This window comes from Thamnophis sirtalis, unplaced genomic scaffold (genome assembly GCF_051295495.1).
Source record: "Thamnophis sirtalis isolate CommonGarterSnake01/CBP01778 unplaced genomic scaffold, rThaSir2_p1.2 scaffold_11, whole genome shotgun sequence".
Classification (NCBI taxonomy): Eukaryota; Metazoa; Chordata; class Lepidosauria; order Squamata; family Natricidae; genus Thamnophis; species Thamnophis sirtalis.
Window position 1 is genome coordinate 15686783 of NW_028261391.1, and position 24125 is coordinate 15710907.

At 39.1% G+C, this 24125-nt stretch overlaps 1 protein-coding gene across 1 annotated transcript in view; it reads right to left on the reverse strand.

Annotated features, from left to right (window-relative positions):
• The window catches only part of FNDC3B (fibronectin type III domain containing 3B), a 327048-nt gene that overhangs the window by 241319 nt on the left and 61604 nt on the right, over positions 1-24125 (reverse strand). Inside the window, exon 2 of the mRNA XM_087725242.1 lies at positions 752-890. Within this exon, the coding sequence (XP_087581368.1) occupies positions 752-862 (111 nt within the window). The 5' untranslated portion in view covers positions 863-890. The remainder of the gene's footprint in view (positions 1-751; positions 891-24125) is intronic.

Here is a 24125-nt window from a genome sequence, read left to right on the forward strand (position 1 = left end):
GTCTATGATTGTGACCTTATTTTTCTCAACCAGTGTGATGTCTGGTGTATTATGCGCCAGTATTTTGTCGGTTTGTATACGGAAATCCCACAAGATCTTGACCATCTGATTTTCGGTGACTTTTTCAGGCTGATGTTCCCACCAGTTTGTTGCTGTTTTAATATTATAATTTTTGCACAAATTCCAATGGATCATTTGTGCTACTGAATTGTGCCGCAATTTATAATCAGTCTACGCGATTTTTTTACAGCAGCTGAGTATGTGATCAACAGTTTCATCAGCTTCTTTGCAAAGTCTGCATTTGGCATCATCAGAGGATTTTTCGATTTTGGCCTTAATGGCATTTGTGCGGATAGCTTGTTCTTGCGCAGCCAGGATTAGTTGTTGTTGTTGTTGTTGTTGTTGTTATTATTATTATTATTATTATTATACAATTGTATCACAGCGGCCAGTTGTTTCGCCGGATTTGGCATTGGTTACTAGTCGGGCCCCACCCAGGGGCCTAGGACATTATTATTATTATTATTATTATTATTATTATTATTATTATTATTATTATTATTATTATTATTATTATTATTGTACAATTATTATTATTATTATTGATTATTATTATTATTGATTATTATTATTATTATTATTCCTATTATTCCATGCATCGTAATTCTAAGTAAACACATAAACTATCATTGCACAAGTCACAAATAGCAGAAATATACATTCCAAGCCACCACTTTCAGAATATACTGACTTGCTGTGTTCCATCTCCATTGACTAAGTGAGGCATCATGGCTACTTCCCCATTCAGCAATGATGGCAACTCCAGTGGGATTTGGTCGGTCATCATCATTGTGACGTACATTCATGGAGAATTTTCCTCTGCGGGCTTCCTAAAAGAGATAAAATTTACAGTGGGTAATGTGATTTTTTTTCTCTGTCTCTTTCTAACTTTAATTAGAACCTTCAAAAATGCAAATATTTGCTGCCAGGTTGAATAGCTGGTACTACTAATTAACAAGTGCCCTATAGCAGCTGATAGATATTATGCCTTGTTACCATATATAACTACAGCAATGCACAGAAATAGTGTTAGTGGCATAATTCCATATTTACAAAATATGACTTTCTAGAGTTGTTTCTCTGGACTGAGGAGGAATGAAAGTTGATTTAATATAAATAAATACATTATTTATTTTATCAAACAGAAAAAGCTGAGCATCTGTACTTTTCTGTAATGGCCACCATGTTTACCACCCATTTATTCTTTAAATTAATTTTCCATTAAGGTACAGTGGTGGGATTCAGCCATTTCACACCTATTCGGGATAACCGGTTGTTAACTTTCTAAGCAGTTTGGAGAACCGGTTGTTGGAAGAAATCTCATTTTGTTTTTTCCCACTTTACAGGGCTAATCCTGTAAGGAAGGCAGGAAGGAAACATTCTGGTGTTGTTTCTAGCCTACTCTTACAGAAACTGTCTTTCTGGTTAACCCTTATTACAATGTAACAGCTAAGGCAAAGCGCCCATCGATGTGAGTGATGTTGAGTTGGCCACACCCATCCAGTCACATGACCATCGAGCCACTCCTACCCAGCTGGTCATTAGGACAGAGAACCGGTTGTTAAATTATTTGAATCCCACTACTGATTAAGGAGTATCTAAAGCTCCATGAACTGTATTTAATCTTTAAGTGGTCAATGATTGAAATGCACTTTTAAACATTATGCCAATAACATGAATATATAGGATATAAGCACTTTAAACTAGAGTTAAACTACATTTAAATACATAAAGAATCGACTCAATTTACTGCTTCCTGCTGGCTCAGGATTTCTGAGAGTTGAAGTCCACAAGTCATAAAGCATCCATAATTCCCCACCTCTGCTGTAATATCAAGAGATTTCTATGCAAACTTGCATGGAGACCTTTGGGAATATAAATTTGCATTCCAATCTTTCTCTCTACAAACCAAACTAACAGAGAAAAACTACCTAGCAAAGCTCCACTCTGAATTTGCAGGTTAGATTTAAAATAATATCTTCTCTAAGTCAAGTGCTACTGCAGGCCATGTAATGGATACCCAAATAGGTTTCTAGTATTTTCTATTTATCTCAAGTCTATATGTCTATGAAGATTCTCAGTCATCCAGGTCATGGTTGTCCCAAATGAGAAGCAATGAAAAACCAGAAAGTCCAGTTGCCTCTTGAAAAAGCACCGTTGGGACTCAAGTCTGTATGGTCTACTAGCTGTACTCAGAACCATACAGGTGAGAAATATAAACTACAGTACTATCTGCAAAATAAATTAGGCAAGGAGGGAAGAAATGAGAACCAACATGTTAGTCTTAGATACAAAATGTGCATTAAGCTTTAGCCAAGTCATAATCAAGAAGTTAGTGTCCACAAATACATTGGCAATAGTAACAGTTTGATTCGAAAAAGGATCATGGCTACATAAATCTACTTCAGAGAAAACATATTGGTCCCAGACCAGTAGGCACTCATCCAACACCAAAGAGGAACTGGACTAAAATGTTCAATATTGCAAAATGAAGAAAATTATATAATTTTGGGAGCAGACAGAAGACAGGCATTTCAGAACTAAATATTCCAGGGCTGTAGAATGGACTTTGATTTTTCGATATTTACATATAGAAACACCCAATCTTTTTCTAACATAGAATGCAACGCATATTTCCTTATGATAAAAGTCAAGCTCACACAACCTAGCTATCCAATCCCCAGAAAAAGACTCTATAATCATTTTACATTCATTACACATTCCCCACTTTTATGAGCACAAAGAATAAAATGAGTTTATTTAGATTCCCTTGTTTTGCTCAGACAAGAGATCAATCATGTTGGGATTTGGTTTTTATATTTAAGAATTATTTTGCTTTTGACTTGATAAAAGAGTAATTCTCGGGATTGGTATGGAGACACATGTTACATATATTTTAGAAATATATATGGCACTTTCTCACAGCAAGTATGTTGGCGTGTTATCATAACCCATCAATCATTGAAAAGACTCTCACAAATACAGGCAGTCTTTCATCTGATTGGTCAGTCACTCTAAATCAGTGATATTCCCTATTCCCCTCAGGCACACTTATAAAAGTTTGTTAAGGAGACTTTCAAAAGAGATTGAAAGATACTATTAAAATGTTTAGTAAAAATATTAATACTTAATATTTACCCACATACCCATATCCATGGTTCTAAGTGAGAATTTAAAGGAATCACTCACCACATGGGCCTAGAAGAGGCCAGAGGCCACAGAGAGGATAGAACCGGGATGGCGAACCTATCGCACGCTTTTCACAGGTGGCACACAGCGCCCTCTCTGTGGGCCTGCAAGCCGTTGCCCCAGTTCAGCTGTGCCACTCATGCACGAGCATGCCTACAGCCAGCCAGATGGTCGATAGGTCTCTGCTGCACATGTGCAGAGGCAGGGCACATGCAGAGGACCACATGCGCATGGGGTCCTCTGCATGCATGGGGGGTGCATGTGTGGTGGCATATGTGTGGGGAGCTGGGCACACGCCCAGGGCGCACATGCATTGCATTTGGGGGGTTCAGGCCGCTCCATGGAATTATTGCATACACTTATTTAAATAGCAGTTTCATGGTTCATCCCTACAGGAGCACTTATATAGCAGCCTATCTTATAAAAGCTATCTTTTATATGATAGGTGGTAACACTGCAGTACAATAATTTCTCCATTGTACATGTTGTCAAAGAAATATTGTAGCTAAGTAATACTTAACGGGGCAGTCTGTTCAAATCTTTGGAACTACTGGAAATCAACTGATTTTCACTATTGATCCTTTGATTAGCCCAGGCGTTACAATAAAACATCTTCCCTATTTTCAAAATCCATTAATTTCTGATGTGATTCAAAATCAAAATATAACCACTTAGCAACTGATAAGTAAAAAAAGCCTGGTAACTTTGAAGACTAGAAATAAAAAAAATCCCTGTTTAGTAAACCTGAGTAACAAGCTTTTACAAAGGCAAAGGTTTAGTTTAACAAGTAGCTTAAGTAATTATTTTTAAAACACATAATGACCAGTAATGGTATTTGCCCAAAACAATCCTGAGATTATTTTAAGCAAGGGTTTTATGCACGCCATTCTCAGACTATTATTACATCTCAATTTCCAGAAATATTAAAAGATATAAAAAACAATGCCTAGAAATTATTAAATATATTTGAATAGTCCCTAGAATAATGAAAGCTAAAGCTTCTTTTAATTCAGTTTCACTTTCAGTTAATCAAATGGAAAATAGTATGGGATATAATGATAATAAATGGAAGTATCAAGTGCAGGATACTTTTGACTTGGAAAGACAAATTCAAATTCACTTGAAAATGTGCTGTAGCTATGCAAATTTCATGGATAATATACATAAATACATATAAATAAAACAATAACTTTGTAGAAAAATACTCCGCCTGGAAAAACGTACTGAAAATACATTTAAATACATTAAGTTAAAGTAAACATTTTTCATTCTTTTATTGTTGTTGATGATACTACATCTGCACAGGTCCTTTTTTCTTAAATTAGAATATCCTACTTATATAGATTCATGTAATCAATAAATAAATATATGTGGTTCTCTGTGGTGGGTTCCAACCGGTTCGGACAGGTTCAGTTGAACCAGTACTGGTTTGGTGGCCTAGGTCGCTGGAATTGGCAGCAACACAGGCATGCCACACTCCCAAACCGGTTCTCCACCATCTTGTTTTTTGGTTCTGCGCATATTCAGAACAATTTTAATCACACTGTGCATGTACAAATCTCACCAGCTCAAGGTTGACTAGGTCTTCCATCCTTCTGAGGTGGGTAAAATAAGGACACAGATTATTGGGGGCAATAAGCTGACTCTGTAAACTGCTTAGAGAGGGCTGTAGAAGCACTATGAAGCGGTATATAAGTCTAAGTGCTATTGTTATATTTAAAAAAGCGGAGAAAATAGAGTAACTGACAGACAAAGCAACATCCAGGTGGTAGCTTTGGATGGACTCCCAGTGTGACACAAATCATAAACTGTGTTTTATGATCCATGAATGCAGATAATGGAATGACTCGTGCATCAAGAACAGTGGTGGGTTTCAAAAATTGTTCAAACCTACTCTGTGGGTGTGGCCTCCTTTGTGGGAGTGGCTTGCCACCCATGTGACCAGATGGGAGTGGCTTGCCACCCATGTGACCGGATAGGAAATTATGAATTAGTACTTAGGTCAGTCCAAGCGGCTATTCAGAAACTCTGGCATTGAAGCATGTAAGTCTTAAAACTGTCAAGTTACAAGATCCTTGCACCCCTAACCCTTTACGCAGTGGTGGGTTTCAAAAATTTTTGGAACCTCTTCTGTAGGTGTAGCCTGCTTTCTGGGTCCACTGGTGGAACCTCTTCTAACTGGTCCGGTAGATTTGATGAACCGGTTCTACCGAATAGGTGCGAACTGGTAGGAACCCACCTCTGATCAAGAAAATCTGAGCACCAAAAATGTCTGTGCAGAAGAGTGGCCATGACTTGTGGCTCCACTCAGGGAAAGGAGACAAAAATTATTCACATACAAACAGCAACAAGGGGAGAAGTGCACACAACTGGATGGCCAAAACATAAAAGAAGCTGGAATTTGCCTCCTCGTCTGCTTCACATTTATTAAAACAGTCATATCACATCTGCTTTCAAGCTTTCTTATCCCTAAAAGAATTCTTTATATACCTAATGGCCAGCAGAGCAGATTAATTTGAAAGCATGAAAACAGGACAAACTTATTGGCGACAACTTCATATAAAGGATTTATCTTCGGTAAATTGTACCAATTAACATGCAGAAAAACTACTGTTTTCTTCCAATGAGAGAGAGAGAGAGACAAAGAGAGAAAGAAATCAGGTAATCTGGATGTAAATATAACCTAGTTTTTTGGGAAGTTTGATTTGTACATACCCAGCATGATGTGTGGGTGTGTATGTGGGTGGGTGGGTGTAAGAGAGAAAGAGAGAATATGTTTTGGAGGGTTAAAAGTAGAAGTGAATGTGTTATAGAGTCTTAAGGTGTCATTTACCATATCTTCTTACTTAAGCATTCTTTGTAATAAACCATTGGGATTGATTTGCTACTGAATTTCGACAGTACCATTTCCAGTTATTATGAAAACTGTGAACTCTGGTATATTAGGACTTTAATGTGGCCCATCTCTCTTTTTTTTTAATAAATGCCCAAAGCCACCTTATTAGCGAGATAAATTCACTGATATATAAATTCAGTAAAATCCACTCATATAAATTCAATTAAAAGTGAACAAATTGTATTTTATCAGGACCTAGGAATACATAACAGCACTTAGGACTGGTTATTAAAGAATGCGTCAGTGCTTCAATCCTTAGTAGAATTGGATTGGTTTCTCCAAAGTGCCATAAGAATTTAGTGTCTTCTCCAGCAATTGATTGACCAAATGACCCTATCCAAAATTACTTGAGAGAACTCAGGACAGATGTCCACAGGTCAAGGCCCTATCCACAAGTAGCATCCATGTATTAAAACAGCAGTCTCCAAACCCCAGGCTGCAGACTAACACCAGTCCATGGTCCGCCAAGAACTGGGCCATGCAAGCCAGTGAAGCCCCATCCGCACATGTGTGGGATCCAGACAGCACACAAAACCATCTTCCAAAAGTGGGAAAACCCCTTCTCTACGAAATAGTTCCTGGCACCCAAAAGGTTGAAGGCCACTGTATTAGAAGGAGCCGTATCTGAATACACAAGCATTGGCTCCAGTGGTAAGATTCAAAAATTTTTACTACCGGTTTGATGGGTGTGGCATTGCTTGGTGGGCTGGGCGGGGGAAGGATACTGCAAAATCTCCATTCCTTCCCCACTCCAGGGGAAGGTTACTGCAAAATCCCCATTTCCTCCCAGGAGGCAGAGAATAGATGAGGGCGGGGCCAGTCAGAGATGGTATTTACTGGTTCTCTGAATTACTCAACATTTCCGCTACTGGTTCTCCAGAACTTGTCAGAACCTGCTGAATACCACCTCTGATTGGCTCACACTTAACTTGAACCCTATTTAACCAGTTTTATGCAAAATACTGAGATATAAGCTAACCAAATGGGTTGCATTCAGAGGTGGTATTCAGCCGGTTCGTAGTGGTTCACCTGAACCGATAGTGGAAATCGTGGGCGGGCCAGCCCTCCTGCCCCAGCTCTATGGCATCCAATGTAGGCATGTTTTCAAGCCAAAGCACATGCGCGGAAGGCCAAGGTTAGGTCTCCTCCGGATTCCATCTGCCAGCCAATGTCGGCTGGCGACTCCCCGGGGGAGAGCCTTCTCTGTTGCAGCTCCAGCCCTCTGGAATGACCTCCCCGTGGAGATCCGGACCTTTACTACCCTCCTGGCCTTCTGCAAAGCCACCAAGTCCTGGCTGCTCCAGCAGGCCAGGGGGCTTGTGAAACACCCAGCCCCACGGAAATTGTGAATGTTGCGCCTTTTTTTTTAAAGTGTTGTCTTGTCTATTTATCCCCTTTCCCTTGTCTGTTGTGAGCCGCCCGGAGTCCTCCGGGAGTGGGCAGCATACAAGACAAATAAAATGAAATGAAATGAAGTGCGTGGTCACATTTGTGAACTGGTAGGGAAAGTAAGTGAATACCGCCCCTGGTTACATTCTCACAATATGCTAAGGCACAAAATAATTAACCAATACTAAAGCTAACTAGAATAAACTATATTGTGTGCATTCATTTTTCAATGACTTATAATGTATTGTGCCGATCTACCCAAAGATTATCTACTATATACTTTTTGGCAGTACTTGAAAATGCCAGAGACCTCAGATTTCCTTATGTGTTCATAAGACATGATCTTCTACACAGAACTAATTGCATCGCTTTTGAAAGAGTTTAATGTTGAAATTAACTCTATCAACTCTGACCTACTAGTTTTGGAACGGTACCAGAATCTGCAAAATCTGATCCACAAGGGCAATCCTGAGGCACCCATTCAAAACGAACTTTTGCTTATTTCAGTCTACATTCAACTCATTTGGAGAAAACAAAGTTCTCAATCTTTGCATCTTTGTTTTGTTTCAGCTATGCACATGGTGTCCTTTGAGTCTGAGCCATTCATGTTTTCCAACCTAAGTAAGTCCACCAGGCATTTTGTCCTTTAGAGAAAACCTTGAAGCAACTGATATCAATCATGTGGCGAATAAACTCAGCACACATGAGGGAAAACTTACTCAACAAATCCACCTTAAAATAACAGAGAAAACAATAAATTTATAAATCACTGGTTCAAGAAGACTCAATAAAGCTGCATCACTGGCTCATGGGATTTGCTTGCTAGCATTTTGCCTGCACTGCGCAGAGATATGGAGGAAATAAACCGCCCGGAGTCCTTCGGGATTGGGCGGCCTATCAATTATATTAATAAATAAATAAATAAATAAATAATGATACAATAGCATGAGCAAGAAAAGGGCCTATTAGAATACAGCTGTCTTATGTAGGTAAATACAAATTCCCACCACCAATTAAGAATTAGATCTGCCAATTATAAAGATTTTGGTAACCTGCTTTGGTGATGCTCTATTTTCCGTAACTGTTCTTTATTATTCTCAAGTCACATTTACTCAAAATATAGAGATTTGGAAACATTTGCATGTGGTGACCAATTGCTTACCAGGGATCAATTAATAGCATTTTATTTAACAGCTTCAATGGTAAAGGTTAAAAAATGGAAATAAGCACCACAAGGAATAATGTAACAAAACACTGGCTCAATTACAAAGCATGCTCAGCCATAAACCGCTTTCACACGTCATGCTAAGGAAGAAAACAATAGTTAACAAATCAAGTTTATTTTAATTTGTTAAGTATTATTTATCGCTTAGCATGACGTGTGATCATTGTCTTATCATGTGTTATTCAAAAGCTAAGATGATGCAAAAATGATTGCGATTCTCTGCCCCTTTGGATGTTCGTTTATAAATATTTGCACCCAATTAAGATATAATTATAATTTCTTTCACATTCATTTTATTTATAATTACTGAAGGCTACTTCTGCTGACTGCTGGCTGCCTGCAATTTGGCAGTTCAAATCTCCACCAGGCTCAAGGTTGACTCAGCCTTCCATCCTTCCAAGGTGGGCAAAACGAGGACCCAAAATTGTTGGGGTCAATATCTGTAAATCCCTTAGAGAGGGCTGTAAAGCACTGTAAAGCGATATATAAGTCTAAGGGCTATTGCTATAATTAAAATGTTAATGTTAAGAAATGTATGCTCCAAATATTTGAAACACAAAGAAAAAAAGCTTTAAAAATTTCCCTGAAGATTGTTATTTTTTTTGCAGTTTTTCCAAGCCTTCTCATCTCTAGATACTGAAACTGTGCAAATACTTTGTGCCTCTACTCAGTTAATGAAGAGATATTCTTCAAACTTTAGAGAGACAACCCTGCCATTTCCAGATGTTGGTCCCTGCCCATTTTGTTTACTTAAAAGCCAACGCAACAATAACTTGTAACAGATGGTAGGTTCCTCTTCTCCACCCTTCTCCAGTTTAAAGCTGCTCTGTTCCCAACAGTTCCCATGAGTTGAGTTCACAAGGGTCAAAATAATTAGGCAAAAAGCTGACGTTCCAATAAATTGTATCACTCTTGTGGTGATAAACAGCGCAGTGGAGGACATGCAATTAGCAAGCACATCAGAAGACGGGAATCTGAGGAATGAGGAGATTAGCTTTAAGCGACATTAAGCAGCAGCATCTTGTTTCGTAAGGTGGACAAAATCAATCTGGGGAAAACACAACCCAGAACAGGGGTTGGCAACCTTAAACACTCAAAGAGCCACAAAAGTGCTAACTGGAAGTCTCTCCCCGCCCTTCAATTCTGGAACCAACCGGAAGTCCGGTTTCCCCCATCGTAGAGTCTCCTCCTAGCACAGCATTCTTTTTCCTCTACCTGTCCTAACCGAAAGCCCTATCAACTGTGGTGCCGACCCGGCAACAGGGAGCTGCAGCAGAAGGATGAAAGAGCCACATGCAGCTCCAGAGCCACGAGTTGCTGACCCCTGACCCAGAGAAAGTCCTAGAATACAGAGGCAAACGCTTCCGTATTTGACAGTTTGTATTTGAGAAGCTGCCATAAAGAAGAAGGGGGTCAACTTGTTTTCTAAAGTCTCAGAGGGCAAGATAAGAAACAATGTATGGAAACTAATCAAGGAAAGAAGCAACCAGGAATTAAGGAGAAACTTTCCAACAGTGAGAACAATTAACCAGTGGAATGGCTTGCCTTCAGAAGTTGTGGGTGCTTCGTCACTGGAGGTTTTAAGAAGAGACTGGACAGTCACTTGTCCGGAATGGCGAACCTATGGCACTATGAACATAGCAAACCTATGGCACACGTGCCAGAAGTGGCACGCAGAGCCATCACTCTGGGCACGCCAGCCATCACCCGTTGGTCTTCCGGGTTCCAGCATGCCAGAAACTGGAAGATTAGATGACCTGCACGCATGCGCATGCCAGGAACTAGAAGCTCAGCTTCCTGGCACATATATGCGCACCAGGGAGCTGTTCTTCTGGTTTCTGGCACCCCCACACTTGCGTGTGCTCCCGTTTCTGCACTCCGTGCCGAAAAGGTTCACCAACACTGGTGTAGAATCTCCTGCTTGAGCAGGGGCTTGGACTAGACAACCTTCAAGGACCCTTCCCGCTCTTTCTGATTGATTGACTTAGAGGGCTCTTCATCCATTTCAAAGAAGCCCTGAGGTTCATTAAGTCTGGTGTTGTGTTGGTTTTCATATCCCCAGATTAGAGAATATGAAAAGGGGAAGACATGGTTCTTAGGAGTTAAAAGACTGTGTAAATAGTTTGACTTATCGAATTCAGAAGGATTCCTAGGGGTTACTAACAAAGGCATAACACAAAGGGGAACTTTAGCTGTCCAAACACCGAAAATAAGCCCTTTAATATTGACTAAGGAGAATCAACACTGCCTCACCGTGATGTCAGGAACGGCTCAGGCTGATAGTGCAATCACATTTTGAATGCACTAATAATAAGAGGACAGGTCAAATGTCATCCTGCATTTCAACAGATTATTTTAGTAAATGGAGCCACTGAGACTGCAGTTGGAATTCCCAGCATGGAAAAAGAAGGATTTTTCTGTTTTTCATGCTCCGGCTTCCTGTTACATGTGGAAAAAGAAGAACAACGTTTTCTCCAAGCTCAGCCCAATTCAGGGCTGCAATTTTTGGTTAGAAAGTCATGAGTAGGACATTTTTAAGAAACCATCTTCCTACTTATCCCTAGGTCCATGATGGCGAAACTATGGCACTCTGCGGGCACATGAGCTGTCACCCCAGCTCAGTTCCGCCTCACATGCACATGCACCTCCCGCCGAGTTTGTGGTGTCTGCCACGCATACACAGGGTGTATGTGTGTTCATGCATGGGGTTGCATGTGCATGTGTGGGGCGCATGCAGGGCATTGCATGTGCCTGCACGGGGGTGGGAGCATAGGTTTGCCATCCTGGGAGCATGGGGGGTGCACACGTTGCATTATGGGTGTGCGTGCATGCACTTTCATCACTTGGCACCAAAAGGGTTAGACATCACTGCCCTAGGTACTGGTCTATTCCCTTAAAGTATAGCATCTGTACACAATGTTTTAAGTACTTTATTTAGTATTGTCAATGTGTGGGAAATTAAATTTATAAGCTAGTATATGCAAACTAGTTTTCTAAACATTCTTCCAACAGCAAGATCCAGTCTCCTGTTAGGAAAAAGCATTTCATATGCAGGAATCAAGTAACCACACGGCCATTGACTCAAAAATGCAAGAGAAAGAGACCCACAAATTCAAACCATGTGCTAATGTACAAGTAGTCCTCACTTAATGACTGTTTGTTTTATGACCATTTGATCCTATGACCGCCACAGAATGGCCCATAAAGCATCACCAAAGGTCATAAATGGCCACAGTCATGTGACCATACATCACAAAGGTCAGCTTTATGATTGGCTGTGATGGTCCGTGGTCACATGTCCACAATTCAATTATTTTTTTTTTGCTGGTTTCCAGCAAAAAAACATCCATTCAGATTAATGGGTTTGCTTAACAACTGTGGCATTTGCTTACCAATAACCATGAAAAAGGCTGGAAAATTACTTCTGGTCACATGGATGTCTCCAGTTACCTCACAACAGAGGTGGTATTCAGCAGGCTCTGACCAGTTCTGAAGAACCGGTAGCAGAAATTTTGAGTAGTTCGGAGAACCGGTAAATACCACTTTTGACTGGCCCCGCCCCATCTATTCTCTGATCAGGAGGAAATGTGGATTTTGCAGTAACCTTCCCCTGGAGTGGGAAGGGAATGGAGATTTTATAGTATCCTTTCCCTGCCATGCCCACCAAGCCATGCCATGCCCACAGAACCAGTAGTAAAAAATTGGAATCCCACTACTGCTCCACAACAACTAACAACCATAATTCCAGGCCCAATTATAGTTATAAATTGAATGTCTACCTGTATTCCACTTGTGTGTGTGTGTGTGTGTGTGTGTGTGTGTGTGTGTGTGTGTATCACTTCCTAATTTTAGGAGTTACACCGAACTTAACTTAATAACTATATAACACTATTTCAAAGAATTGGTGGTCAAAGATTACATTGTGGTCCTACAAATCTATTATATTGACAGGAAAAGATTAGGCAAAAGAATCAAAAGTCCCACTTTAAAGATAATTTTTAAGATGAATAATAGATAATTTAATCTAATTTAATAGATGAATAATAATTTCCATACATGAGATATCAAGCTGTGGTGGTGGGGGAAGGGAAATTATAAGTCTGAAACAAATTTTCTGACTTTGATATATTACATAGTTATTATAAATAAAAGACAAATCTGTGCCTGCAACAGATTACTATTCATATTTGCACATTCACGACAGAACAAGATAGCACAGAGTATTTAAATCAAAGTTATTAAAACCAACAGCAGTTTTCCACAGTGCCATTTGTTTCCATCCTGTGAAATATTTTATTTTTATTTCAGATGCTCTTCAACTGACCTATGGCTGAAGTCATGTTGACAGTGAGTAGTGCATTGTATGATTGTGGGAAACGACTTTGCACAAACCTCTCATTCAAGCAGCCATTCACAGGGATTTAGACAAGCCACTAGAATAGGGCACCTCTGGCTATTAGCTGAAGGAATTTCTAGCACAGTGGGAATGTTGAAACACTGTAAATGCCACATTCATAAGCCTTAATTGCCTGGATCGGAGGATAAAACAAACGAAGGCCTTTCAGGGCTTGGGGAAAGAATGAAAACCGTGCCTTGTCCCTCTTTAGTGTGGATTCAATTAAAAAAGAGTGCTGTTTAATATATCAGGAACTATTTATAATACTAAGGGAGCTGAAATTGTGGACATATCTACCGAAAAAACCCTAAATACATAGCAGCAGATAGCAATTCTGAAAAAGTGAGCCTCATGTAGCATAGTCATCATTTTCAGGGATACAGCTGTGACGATATAGCTTATTTCATCTTCCAGCTTGCTTTATTTATTAATTTGTGGCAATGATCTCCATTCTTTAGTCCAATTATTCTAATCTACTACTCCTGGGAATAAATCATTGGGCTTTAGGCAGTTGTGGATCCAATTAATCCATAATTAATTGGAACATCACTGAATGGCCTGGGATATATAAGCTCAAGCCTAGCATATGAGTCAACAAAAATTCTCAGTCATCCATATAAAGTTGTCTGAAAGCTGAGTCATGGCATCTGAACTTATTTTTCTTGTTAGTCTGAGATGTTTCACTGCTCATTCAAGCAGCTTCATCAGTCAGACTAAGTTAGTTAGACTAGCAGGAAAAATAAGTCTAGTTGCCCAGATTCAACGTTCAGACAATTTTACCCAAATGACTGAAAATCTTCATGGACGTTTTGCAATGCATTTTGGGCAGGAAATCCCTGAGGTTGGAGCAGAAGGAGTTGCTATGTTCCAATGACTCTCTGCCCAACTAATTTCCTCTGACTGATGGAGCTGCTTGGATGAGCAGAGAAATGTCCCAGACTAACAAGAAGAATAAGTCCAGTTCCCACGACTCAACCTTCAGACATAGCATATGAGCTAATATTGACCAAAGCTGTACAATAAGAGCATGAATTCTCATGATGAAGATTCAAGTTCAATGCCCAATATCTCCAGTCAATGACGCTGCTCCTAGGCTAGCTGTTCCAGGATCTGATATGATAACATAGCTTCTTGCATTCCTGTTTTCCTTTTTGATGATAACTCTATCTTACCTTATGAGCCATGATGATGCAGTGGTTAGAATGCAGTACTTCAGGCTATTTCTGCTCACTACCTGAAGTTTGGCAGTTTGAGTCTCACTAACTCAAGCCTTCTTCCATCCTTCCATGGTGGGTAAAATGAGGACCCAGATTGTTTTGGGCAATATTTTCTGACTCTGTCAACTACTTAGAGAGGGCTGTAAATCACTGTGAAGCGGTATATAAGTCTAAGTGCTATTACTATTGCTATTAATAATGAAATGCAATAATAAATGTGGTTAACCATGACACTAAAATTGGCCTATTCAGTTTACTCCATTTGGCTTCTTAGCTTGCAAAGAGCCAATCGTTTAATTAATGGAAATCAAAGAAAACACATTTATTTTTTATTGGGAAATATTATATTTCTTTATTCAGAAATATTATATTTCTTTATTTGGGAATATTATATTTCTTTATTTGGGAATATTATATTTCTTTATTCAGAAATATTATATTTCTTTATTCAGAAATATTATATTTCTTTATTCAGAAATATTATATTTCTTTATCAGAAATATTATATTTCTTTATCAGAAATATTATATTTCTTTATTCAGAAATATTATATTTCTTTATTCAGAAATATTATATTTCACAATGACTCTGAGCAAACGTTACCAAAATTATGCAAATAGCACCACCTATGCTGATTAAGCAGCATGCTTATTTAATGAGTAAATTGCAGCATTTACCTAGAAAATAAGTTCCCTTGGACTTTTAAGGGATGGAGATGAACTTAACAATCAAGCAGGGTCCAATCCTGAATGAAAAAAAAATCTTCCTCTTAGCAACAGTTCTGAACTGTTTCTTGCAAGGGAGAAATCAAAGGAGCTTCACCTATCAGCTCAGAACAGTGGCTTTTCCTGGCACTGGTATTTTGTGAAAGAACAGAATCAGAATCTCCAGAGGAGAAGAGTTCTTATCCCAAATGACTACATTTTTGAAATTTGTTCCTCTTTGTTTGCATATTTGATGCCTTCTCTTTTTTTTCTGCACTGTAGTGATTGTGTGGATGGAATCTAAAAATGCTTTTGCAGTAGCAATAGCAATAGCACTTACACTTATATACCACTTTACAGCCCTCTCTAAGTGGTTTACAGAGTCAGCATATGGTCCTCAACAATCTGGGTCCTGATTTTACTGACCTCGGAAGGATGGAAGGCTGAGTCAACCTTGAGCCTGGTGAGATTTGAACTGCCAAATTGCAGTCAGCAGGCAATCAGCAGAGGTAGCCTGCAGTACTGCACTCTCCCCACCGCACCACCGCAGTAACTGGGAAGACAGATCTACATTCAACAGACAATTCTGAGTTTGTTTCCATTATGAAAGACAATCAATCTGAGAATCCTGGGAAGAGCCGAGTGGTTAGGATGCAGTATTGCAGGCTAACTCTGCCAACTTCCAGGAGTTTGATCTTGATCAGCCTTCCATTCTTCCGACGTTAATGAAATGAGGAGCCAGATTGTAGGCAGCAATATACTGACTATAAAACTGCTTAGAAAGGGCTGTAAAGCATTATGAAGCAGTATATAAGTCTAAGTGCTATTGTTATTACTTCAAAGGCAATGCAAGTTTGGTTGATAGGTTATAACACACATTTTGCTTTTTGGCTCTTGGAGAAAACTGCATGCAGAAGGAATATGAGTATAAAGTGCAAAAGGCTGGCTCACCTATATAGTAGTTAGACTTATATACCGCTTCATAGGGCTGAAAGCCCTCTCTAAGCGGTTTACAGAGTCAGCATATCGCCCCCACAGTCTGGGTCCTCATTTCACCCACCTCGGAAGGATGGAAGGCTGAGTCAACCTTGAGCCGGTGAGATTAGAACCGCTGAACTGCAGATAACAGTCAGCTGAAGTGGCCTGCAGTACTGCACCCTAACCACTGCGCCACCTCGGCTCATCAGAACCTAATCAGAACCCATGTGTGATTTCTTGTATCAAGTTCAAAGTATAACAGCTTCCAGCGAAACAATCCTACTACCCAAAAGAGAAACTAAGGCAACCCAGAGAAACTAAAGGAACAGAGAGGGCCCATATATGACCCATATATTCCAGTATCCATAAATGTCTAATTTCTGAATATTATTGTTGCTTGATATATTTTTTCTTGGAAAGGTACCAAATAATCCAATAAATCAAGAAAACCACTACTAAAATATTGAGAATTTGGGAACGCATACATAGTTCAAGACAAAGTCCCTGCAAAGCACTTTGCAATGATGTGTGCCTACATTGCAATCTTTATTATGATGACTCCGTTTTCCAGCTTTGATCTTCTTATATAAATACTGAGTCATGACAGTAAGTATATCTTACAAATTAGAGCTTGCTTCTCTTTTCCTAGAAGTCTTATGGTACTTATAGTAACATTTTATGAGTCACTATAATGTATATCCTGGGTTGAGGAATGTACCTGCGCTTGCATAATATGAGCATTAACGCATGATATCGGCAGTAAGTTTGTCTCGCAAACACATGCAATATTGTATGCTATTATAAAAACTGAGCTGTAAAAAAATCCACTTCAGAGCTCTCTTCCAATTGTATGCTATGCAAGACGTCTTGCCTGTCAACAGCTTCTTCAGCTTCAACCACAATGACACACAGGCAAACAATCTATACAAACTCAAGGTGAACCACTTCAAACTCAACTGCAGAAAATATGACTTCAGCAACAGCGTGATCAACGACTGGAATGCTCTACCTGACTCCGTTGTTACAGCCTCAAACCCTCTCAGTTTCAAACTCAAACTGTCTACTGTGGGTCTCCTCCCATTCTTAAGAGGTCCGTAAAGGGGGCGTGCACAAGCGTACCGCCTCTGTCCTACTGTCCCCATTCATCTGTATTTACTTCCTTTGTTCATGTTTATGTTCTTATCTATATTTGTTATCTCGTACATGTTTGACAAACAAACAAACAAATAAATAAATAAAATAAAATGGCAAACTACTTAGAATCCTATCAAACCCACTTGTGAAGACGTTAAAGTTGAATCGTTTTGTCTCAATTTGAGACCTGCGCCGTGAATGTAGCTAAAAGGTTTCCATACAGTTCACGAAATTACTAAGCCTACTGCACTTATTTATATTTTTCTTTCCATTTGGCTCTCCTTAAGCTGTGCTATCTAACAGAATATATTGGTGATAAATGCCAAAATACTTGAAAACAACTCTCTGGATCCTTTTCTTCAAGTGATTCTTTTTTTAAAAATTCCACATTATTACCCTCTTTCCTTGGAGGTTTTCTTAAACGTCTCAGTTACAAAACTGGGGGCTGGGAAGAGAAGTACACATGACTAATAGATTTTGTAACAGAATTTGAAGTGACTCATAGATTCCTTTTTTTTCCAAGGGAAGCCTAGGAAAATCACATGAGTTGAAAGTCAGACAATGGATAAGCTTGCATTCAACAGACGTCATATTCTCCACACACACACACATACAAACCAAAAAATTGAATTTGCAAACTTTAATTCGAAGGGAAGGGACAGATAGGTATCTAGCTTTTCCCCCCCATCATACCGTATCCTTCATTCATGCTGCTTTTTAAACATACATTGAAGGTTTCCAAACTCTGAGGATACAATGAAAAATAGGAACAGCAATTCAAAAGAAAATAAAACATGCACTTGAAATAATCTCACCACACTATTAGCACCAATCCTGCATTTCTTATTATATAATGTAAATCATCCTGCAGCCACAATCTTTGTCTAAGTGGGTCTTTCCTTCACAGTTGATTCCTTCTCCTAATATGAATTTAAACCTGAAGGGGAAGACATTATTCAGGATTGAGAATAAATAAGAAGCCAGGGCTAAGGACAGTAAGGGTGGCTAAATCCATTTCATTTAACTGTGTTTCCATATTAAGCAGTTATTCATTTACTGTATCGTGTACATATACTGTATAACTAACACATAAAATTTAGATCTTCTGAGCATAAATGGCCAGGATCTTGGATTGCTGATCCTGCAATACTTAATATCAATATTCTAGGACAGTGATGGTGAATCTTATAGGTACCCCCACACATGCACGGCAGATACCCAAAGACCAGCCTGCCAGTGGGAGATGTGTGTGCATGCGCAGAAGAGACCTGAAACAGAGCTGGGGCAACCGTGTGCTTGCTCACAGAAAGGGCTCTGTGTGCCATCTCTAGCACGCATGCTAAAGGTTTACCACCACTGTTCTAGGAGAAATTGTATGTAATCCCCCTATCTTTTGGTTAAGAGGGGTCATGAGAGAAGACAGGATGAATTGTGGAGCTCTTTTAGGGGACTTGTAATAGATGCTTCATGTACAGCGGTACCTCAGTAGTCATTGTTAATTGGTTTGGGGGAGTGTGATGGGTACCAATATGATGAGTATCAAAACAATTTTTTTCCCTGAGGAATAATATAGTAAGTCACAAGGCAGGTGACTTACTATATTATTGACTGACCACTCTTTAGAAGGCCAGATCCTGAAGATGAAACGCAAATACTTTGACTACCAAATGAGAAGTAAGGACTCAATGCTGGGAAAGATTGAGGGCAAAAGAAGAAGGGGACGACACGGAATGAGGTGGCTGGATGGAGTCACTGAAGCAGTAGGTGTGAGCGTAAATGGACTCCGGAGGATGGAAGACAGGGAGGGTGGAGGAATATTGTCCATGGAGTTGTGATGGGTCGGACATGACTTCGCAACTAACAACAACAAGGTGACAACAATAAGTTGAAGCTTGTGCGTCAAGTACCAACAAACAATGAGTACCAAAACCAAACTTTTCATGTCAAAATGTGTTGATTGCCAAATTCGATGAGTTGCAAACCAGTTGAGTACCAAAGTACCAGTGTCATTATAATATATGTCACTGTTGATTTTAGCTTAATTTTGGCTGAACTGTTTTTCACATTTTCATTGTAGGGATGATGATACGTGTCCGCAGCCAAGAATTATGTGATTGTGTATAGTGTCCAATAAATCAATAAGTCTTCCCCTGTCTCAGAATGCAAGCAGTTGAGAAAGGAAATGACAACCAAGTTCAGCGAAAGGATATCACTCTCAAAACCATTCTCACTCATTGGTTTCTCCCACAGAGATCTTGTGAAATCTTGTGTTTTGTTTTTTTCAGTGATTCCCCAAATCTACCCACTTTTTAAGTCAGTCAATGAATAGGCAAATTCTGCATCAAGTTCCTACTCTAAGCCTCTGTAGACAGCTGTGCATATCCTCTTTAGGATTCAGCTAAGGAAATAGCCTCATCCTTAATGAATTCTGAGCAATTTTTTCCACTGACTTGAACAGAGCAAAGAAGAAGAAACAAAACAAAATCAGAGACTCTGGTCAGAATTTCTCATCTTGATGTCCCTCATTACATCAAGAACTCAAAAAAATTCAGTAGGCGTCAGACTACATACAGAGGCAACAATAGTGACAATAGGTCCTTCTCTTCATTAAAATAAGAAACGTCAGTCTGTTACGAACAAAAACTTGTATTCGGGTCTTTTCCCATGTAAGATTGAGATTGTCTTGGCAACGTTTCGGCAAGGTCTCACTCACCATCCTCAGGCTGGTGTTTTAGTCTTAAAGCGTGGCCGGAACTGCCGTCTTTCTATAAATCTTGGTGGGGTGTGTGTGTGGAGTGCTGGCGTTGTTTCAGTAAGTGCATTGATTGGATGTGTGGCTGTATCATGATTGGTAGATTGATGCTGATTGGTCCTGGCTGTGGGTCCGTTGTTGTTTTGTGTTGTAATGGCCTGGGTGGTGGGTGGGGCTCATTTGTTTACCAGGGCTGTTTCCAGATGTCTGGTAGGTGGGAGGTATCATCACGTTTATTCATGTTATGGGGGTGTTTCTCTATTTTGACAGCTTCCATAATTATATATATTGCAACCGTTGATGCAGACTGAAAACAATTGACACAACAAGAAAACTGTCTCGGTTAAACAACACACTGAAATTAATAGTTAATTTACTTGAAGTTCAATAAAATTTGAAGTCACACTCTGGATTTTAATTATCTTTCTGGAAAATAGAGTGTGCAGTAATTATTGTATTCTTCTGGGAGGTTGTGTTGCAACACTTATTTTGTCATTTTGATATCATTATAACAAGCTTCACATGCCTATGGATACAGAGCCTGTCTAAAATGAACTATTGTTGTTGTTGTTGTTGTTGTTATGTTAATCTTTGGTGAGATTCACAGCCTTTGGGGTTGGTTGGTAGCTCAACAGCTCGAGTCCCAACCAAGGACCTAGGAACTGTTAAGGTAACGTCGGAGGATATAAGTTGTTCCAAGTAGGGTGGTTTTTTGTAGAATCAGAATGTAAATTTAGAATTTCAAAAAAGCGAGGTAGCCCTTTAGGTATTGCTCCAAGGGCTCCAATTACAATTGGGACAACACATGATTTCTTTTTCCACAGTTGCTCAATTTCAATTTGCAAGTCCCAGTACGTTGTAATTTTTTCTCGCTGTTTATCTTCAATTCGTGCATCACCAAGTATTGCAATGTCAACGAAACATACTTTTTTCTTTTCAACTATTGTTATGTCAGGTGTGTTGTAGGCCAAGTGCCTGTAAGTCTGGATTCTGAAGTCCCACAAGATCTTGAAATTCTCATTCTCTAAAACCTTCTCAACCTGATGGTCCCAGTGGTTTTTGCTGTACTCAAATCCAACTTTTGGCACAATTTCCAATGTATGATCTTAGCAACACGGTCATGGCATTGTAGATAGTCAGTTTGTGAAATTTTGATGCACATTATTATTATTATTATTATTATTATTATTATTATTATTATTATGTTAATCTTTGGTGACATTCACAGCCTTTGGGGCTGGTTGGTAGCTAAACAGCTCGAGTCCTAACCAAGGACCTAGGAACTGTTAAGGTAACGTCAGAGAATATAAGTTGTTCCAAGTAGGGTGGTTTTTTGTAGAGTCAGAATGTTCAAGTCAGGTAAATCTAGAATTTCCAAATTATTATTATTATTATTATTATTATTATTATTGTTGTTGTTGTTGTTGTTGTTGTTGTTGTTACTATTTATTCATTAAACATGAAACTCAGTCAACTGAACATTCAAAAATGCATCACAAATACCATTGACTGGTGCTAATAGTTGATACTGGTTGCTGCCAGCATCCTAGGTATCAACCAAGTATCTTTTTAAAATATAAGATGGTACATGGTACCAAGTGCCTCGATGACAATGGGTATCACTGTTACATTTTTCATCCATATCCATGTGGCCAGGTCACAATATTTCGTGATTTTTTTTCTAGTTTTTTCTTCGACTCTGGCATCTCCTGGTACAGCGATATCAATAAACCGTACTCTTCGGCCCTCTACAATTGTGATATGTGGCATGTTGTGTTCCAACAGGCAATCTGTCTGTATTCAAAAGTCCCATAAGATCTTCACCTTCTAATTTTCGGCAACTTTTTCCACTTTGTACTCCCATGACTTTTTGGATGGTCATATTTTTTTTACATAATGACCAGTGGATTAATTTAGCAACTTGTTGTTGTTGTTGTTGGTTTCAGAGCCAGCCAGATATTTAGGCTGTGTTTGGTATTTTTATCCACTTATTGAGCTCTGCCTAAGAACCTGTGATAGGCAGATCCAACTGCACAGCACAGTGCTTGCCTCCATTTCTTGGCTGAAGGAGCCAGCTTTCAAACTGCTAGGTAGGCTAAGAGCTGGAGGCAAGTAAGGAGCTTATCACTTCATAAGAAGAGTTATTTTGCAGTGAGATGGGCAGCAAATAAATGTAACAAATAAACAAAATGCTCCACATAAAGCTGCCTTTTGCAATTGACTGATTTTGATTTTGTCAATGCCGCCAATGTTCATATGGTGCTGCAGATGTTCTGGGATTGCACTCAAGAATCCTATAACTGCGGATACTATTTTTGCTTCCTTTTGCCGCAGTCATTCTACTTCTATATGCAAGTCTTTGTATTTTGTGATCCGCCCCAGTTCCTTCTCTTCTCTTCTGCTGTTTTTAGCTATGCAACATCCACTATCTGGACTTTTTTGTCTTTCCAGTTGACAATTGTTATTAAGTCTAGAATACTACGATGGTGACAAATAAGCCGAGGTTGCTAAGCACCTGAATGGTATAACAAGAGTTCAGGACGCCGTGATAGTCTTAAATATGAGAATTGGTCGCATCCTCATACTTTTTTAATGCCGTTATAAAAATGAGGCAGTTGGTAAGCAAGAACATGTACAGTTGCAGTCCTTACAAAGTATTGCTGGAGAAGTTAGAGCTAGCCTTATATATGTCCCTATTTTAAGTTTATTATTTTAAGATTTGTCTATAAATTCATTGTATTTATTCATAAATTGAATTCGTAAATCATCCTGAAACCAATTATAAAGTATCTCAACTATGTCCAAATCAATAACTAAGTAACTCTTGAGTTAGAAATGGCAGGTAATATAGGTTTATATCAAACTATACAATTAATAATTAGCCAGGACTTCCAAAGCACAAGTACAGTATGCAATGGATAACCCATAGATGAAATTGTTTCCCTTGAAATCAACATGTTTTTTTCCCCTTGGGAACCGAACCTGTAACTTTTTATTTTTTGTAGTATCACAATTTTAACTTTATAAGTTATAGTGCAGTTAGAGAATTCATCAAGTAAGGACATTTCAGTTCTATTTAGACTGCTTAAATGTGCATGCATGGGGACCATGTTCCTTTAAGAGAACTTGTCCGCTGCCTTTTTTTATTGAAATATTGTATTACATGTGTGCAGCAAATATCACCTTGGATGTCTGGAAGAGATATTTCCGCTGCTTTCTCTCTCTGACAGTGGGGATTTTCTCCTGAAATTGCGTCTGCCACTTGCATTTTCTGTATTAAAGTAACGCTTAAAATCCCATCTTAAACATAAATTAAAAAAACAGCCTCCAGATGGATCCACAGGGCACCTCTGATTAATATGCTTTAACCATGCTTTGCATCCTTAATTCTTCACTTCATCAAGGCTAAAACGTATCAATAGAAAAGATTTGTCACTTTGTAAATAATCAGATTGATTGCCTGATTAACAGTCATATCTCACTCATCAAGTTAGCATTTAACATACAAATAGTTTTAGACTTACAACTAGCAACGAAAGTTCCAGCCAACCCACCTAGGTATTATTAGGACATAGATTCAAAGTTACAACTGTCTGTTGCCCACCCTTTGTGCACCCTCATGCACTCAGCAACTAGACTGCATTTATAGGCATTTGCAATGATCCGTGGTCACGTGGACCATATTTTACAATGGTTTTGCAAAAAACCCCAACCTTTATGACTGCAGTGTTCACCTTACAATTGTGGCATCGCTTGACAATCATTGTAAAAAGTGTCATAAGATAAAATGCAACCATCCCAAGTTGTAAACATGATGGGCAAGTTCCATTATGGTTGTAACTCAAGGACTACCCATTTTACTGTAGATATCACGCAATGTTTAGCCTATTAGAAAAAGTGCAGAGAAGAATAACAAAGATGATTAGGGGACTGGAGGCTAAAGCAATATAAAGAATGGTTGCGGGAACTGGGAATGTCTAATTTAATGAAGAGACATAATAGCAGTGTTCCAATATCTCAAGGGCTGCCACAAAGAAGAGGGAGTTAAGCTATTCTCCAAAGCACCTGAAGGCAGGACAAGAAGCAATGGGTGGAAACAAATCAAGGAGAAAAGCAACCTAAAACTAAAGACAAATTTCATGACAGAACAATTAATCAGTGGAATGACTTTGCCTCCAGAGGTTC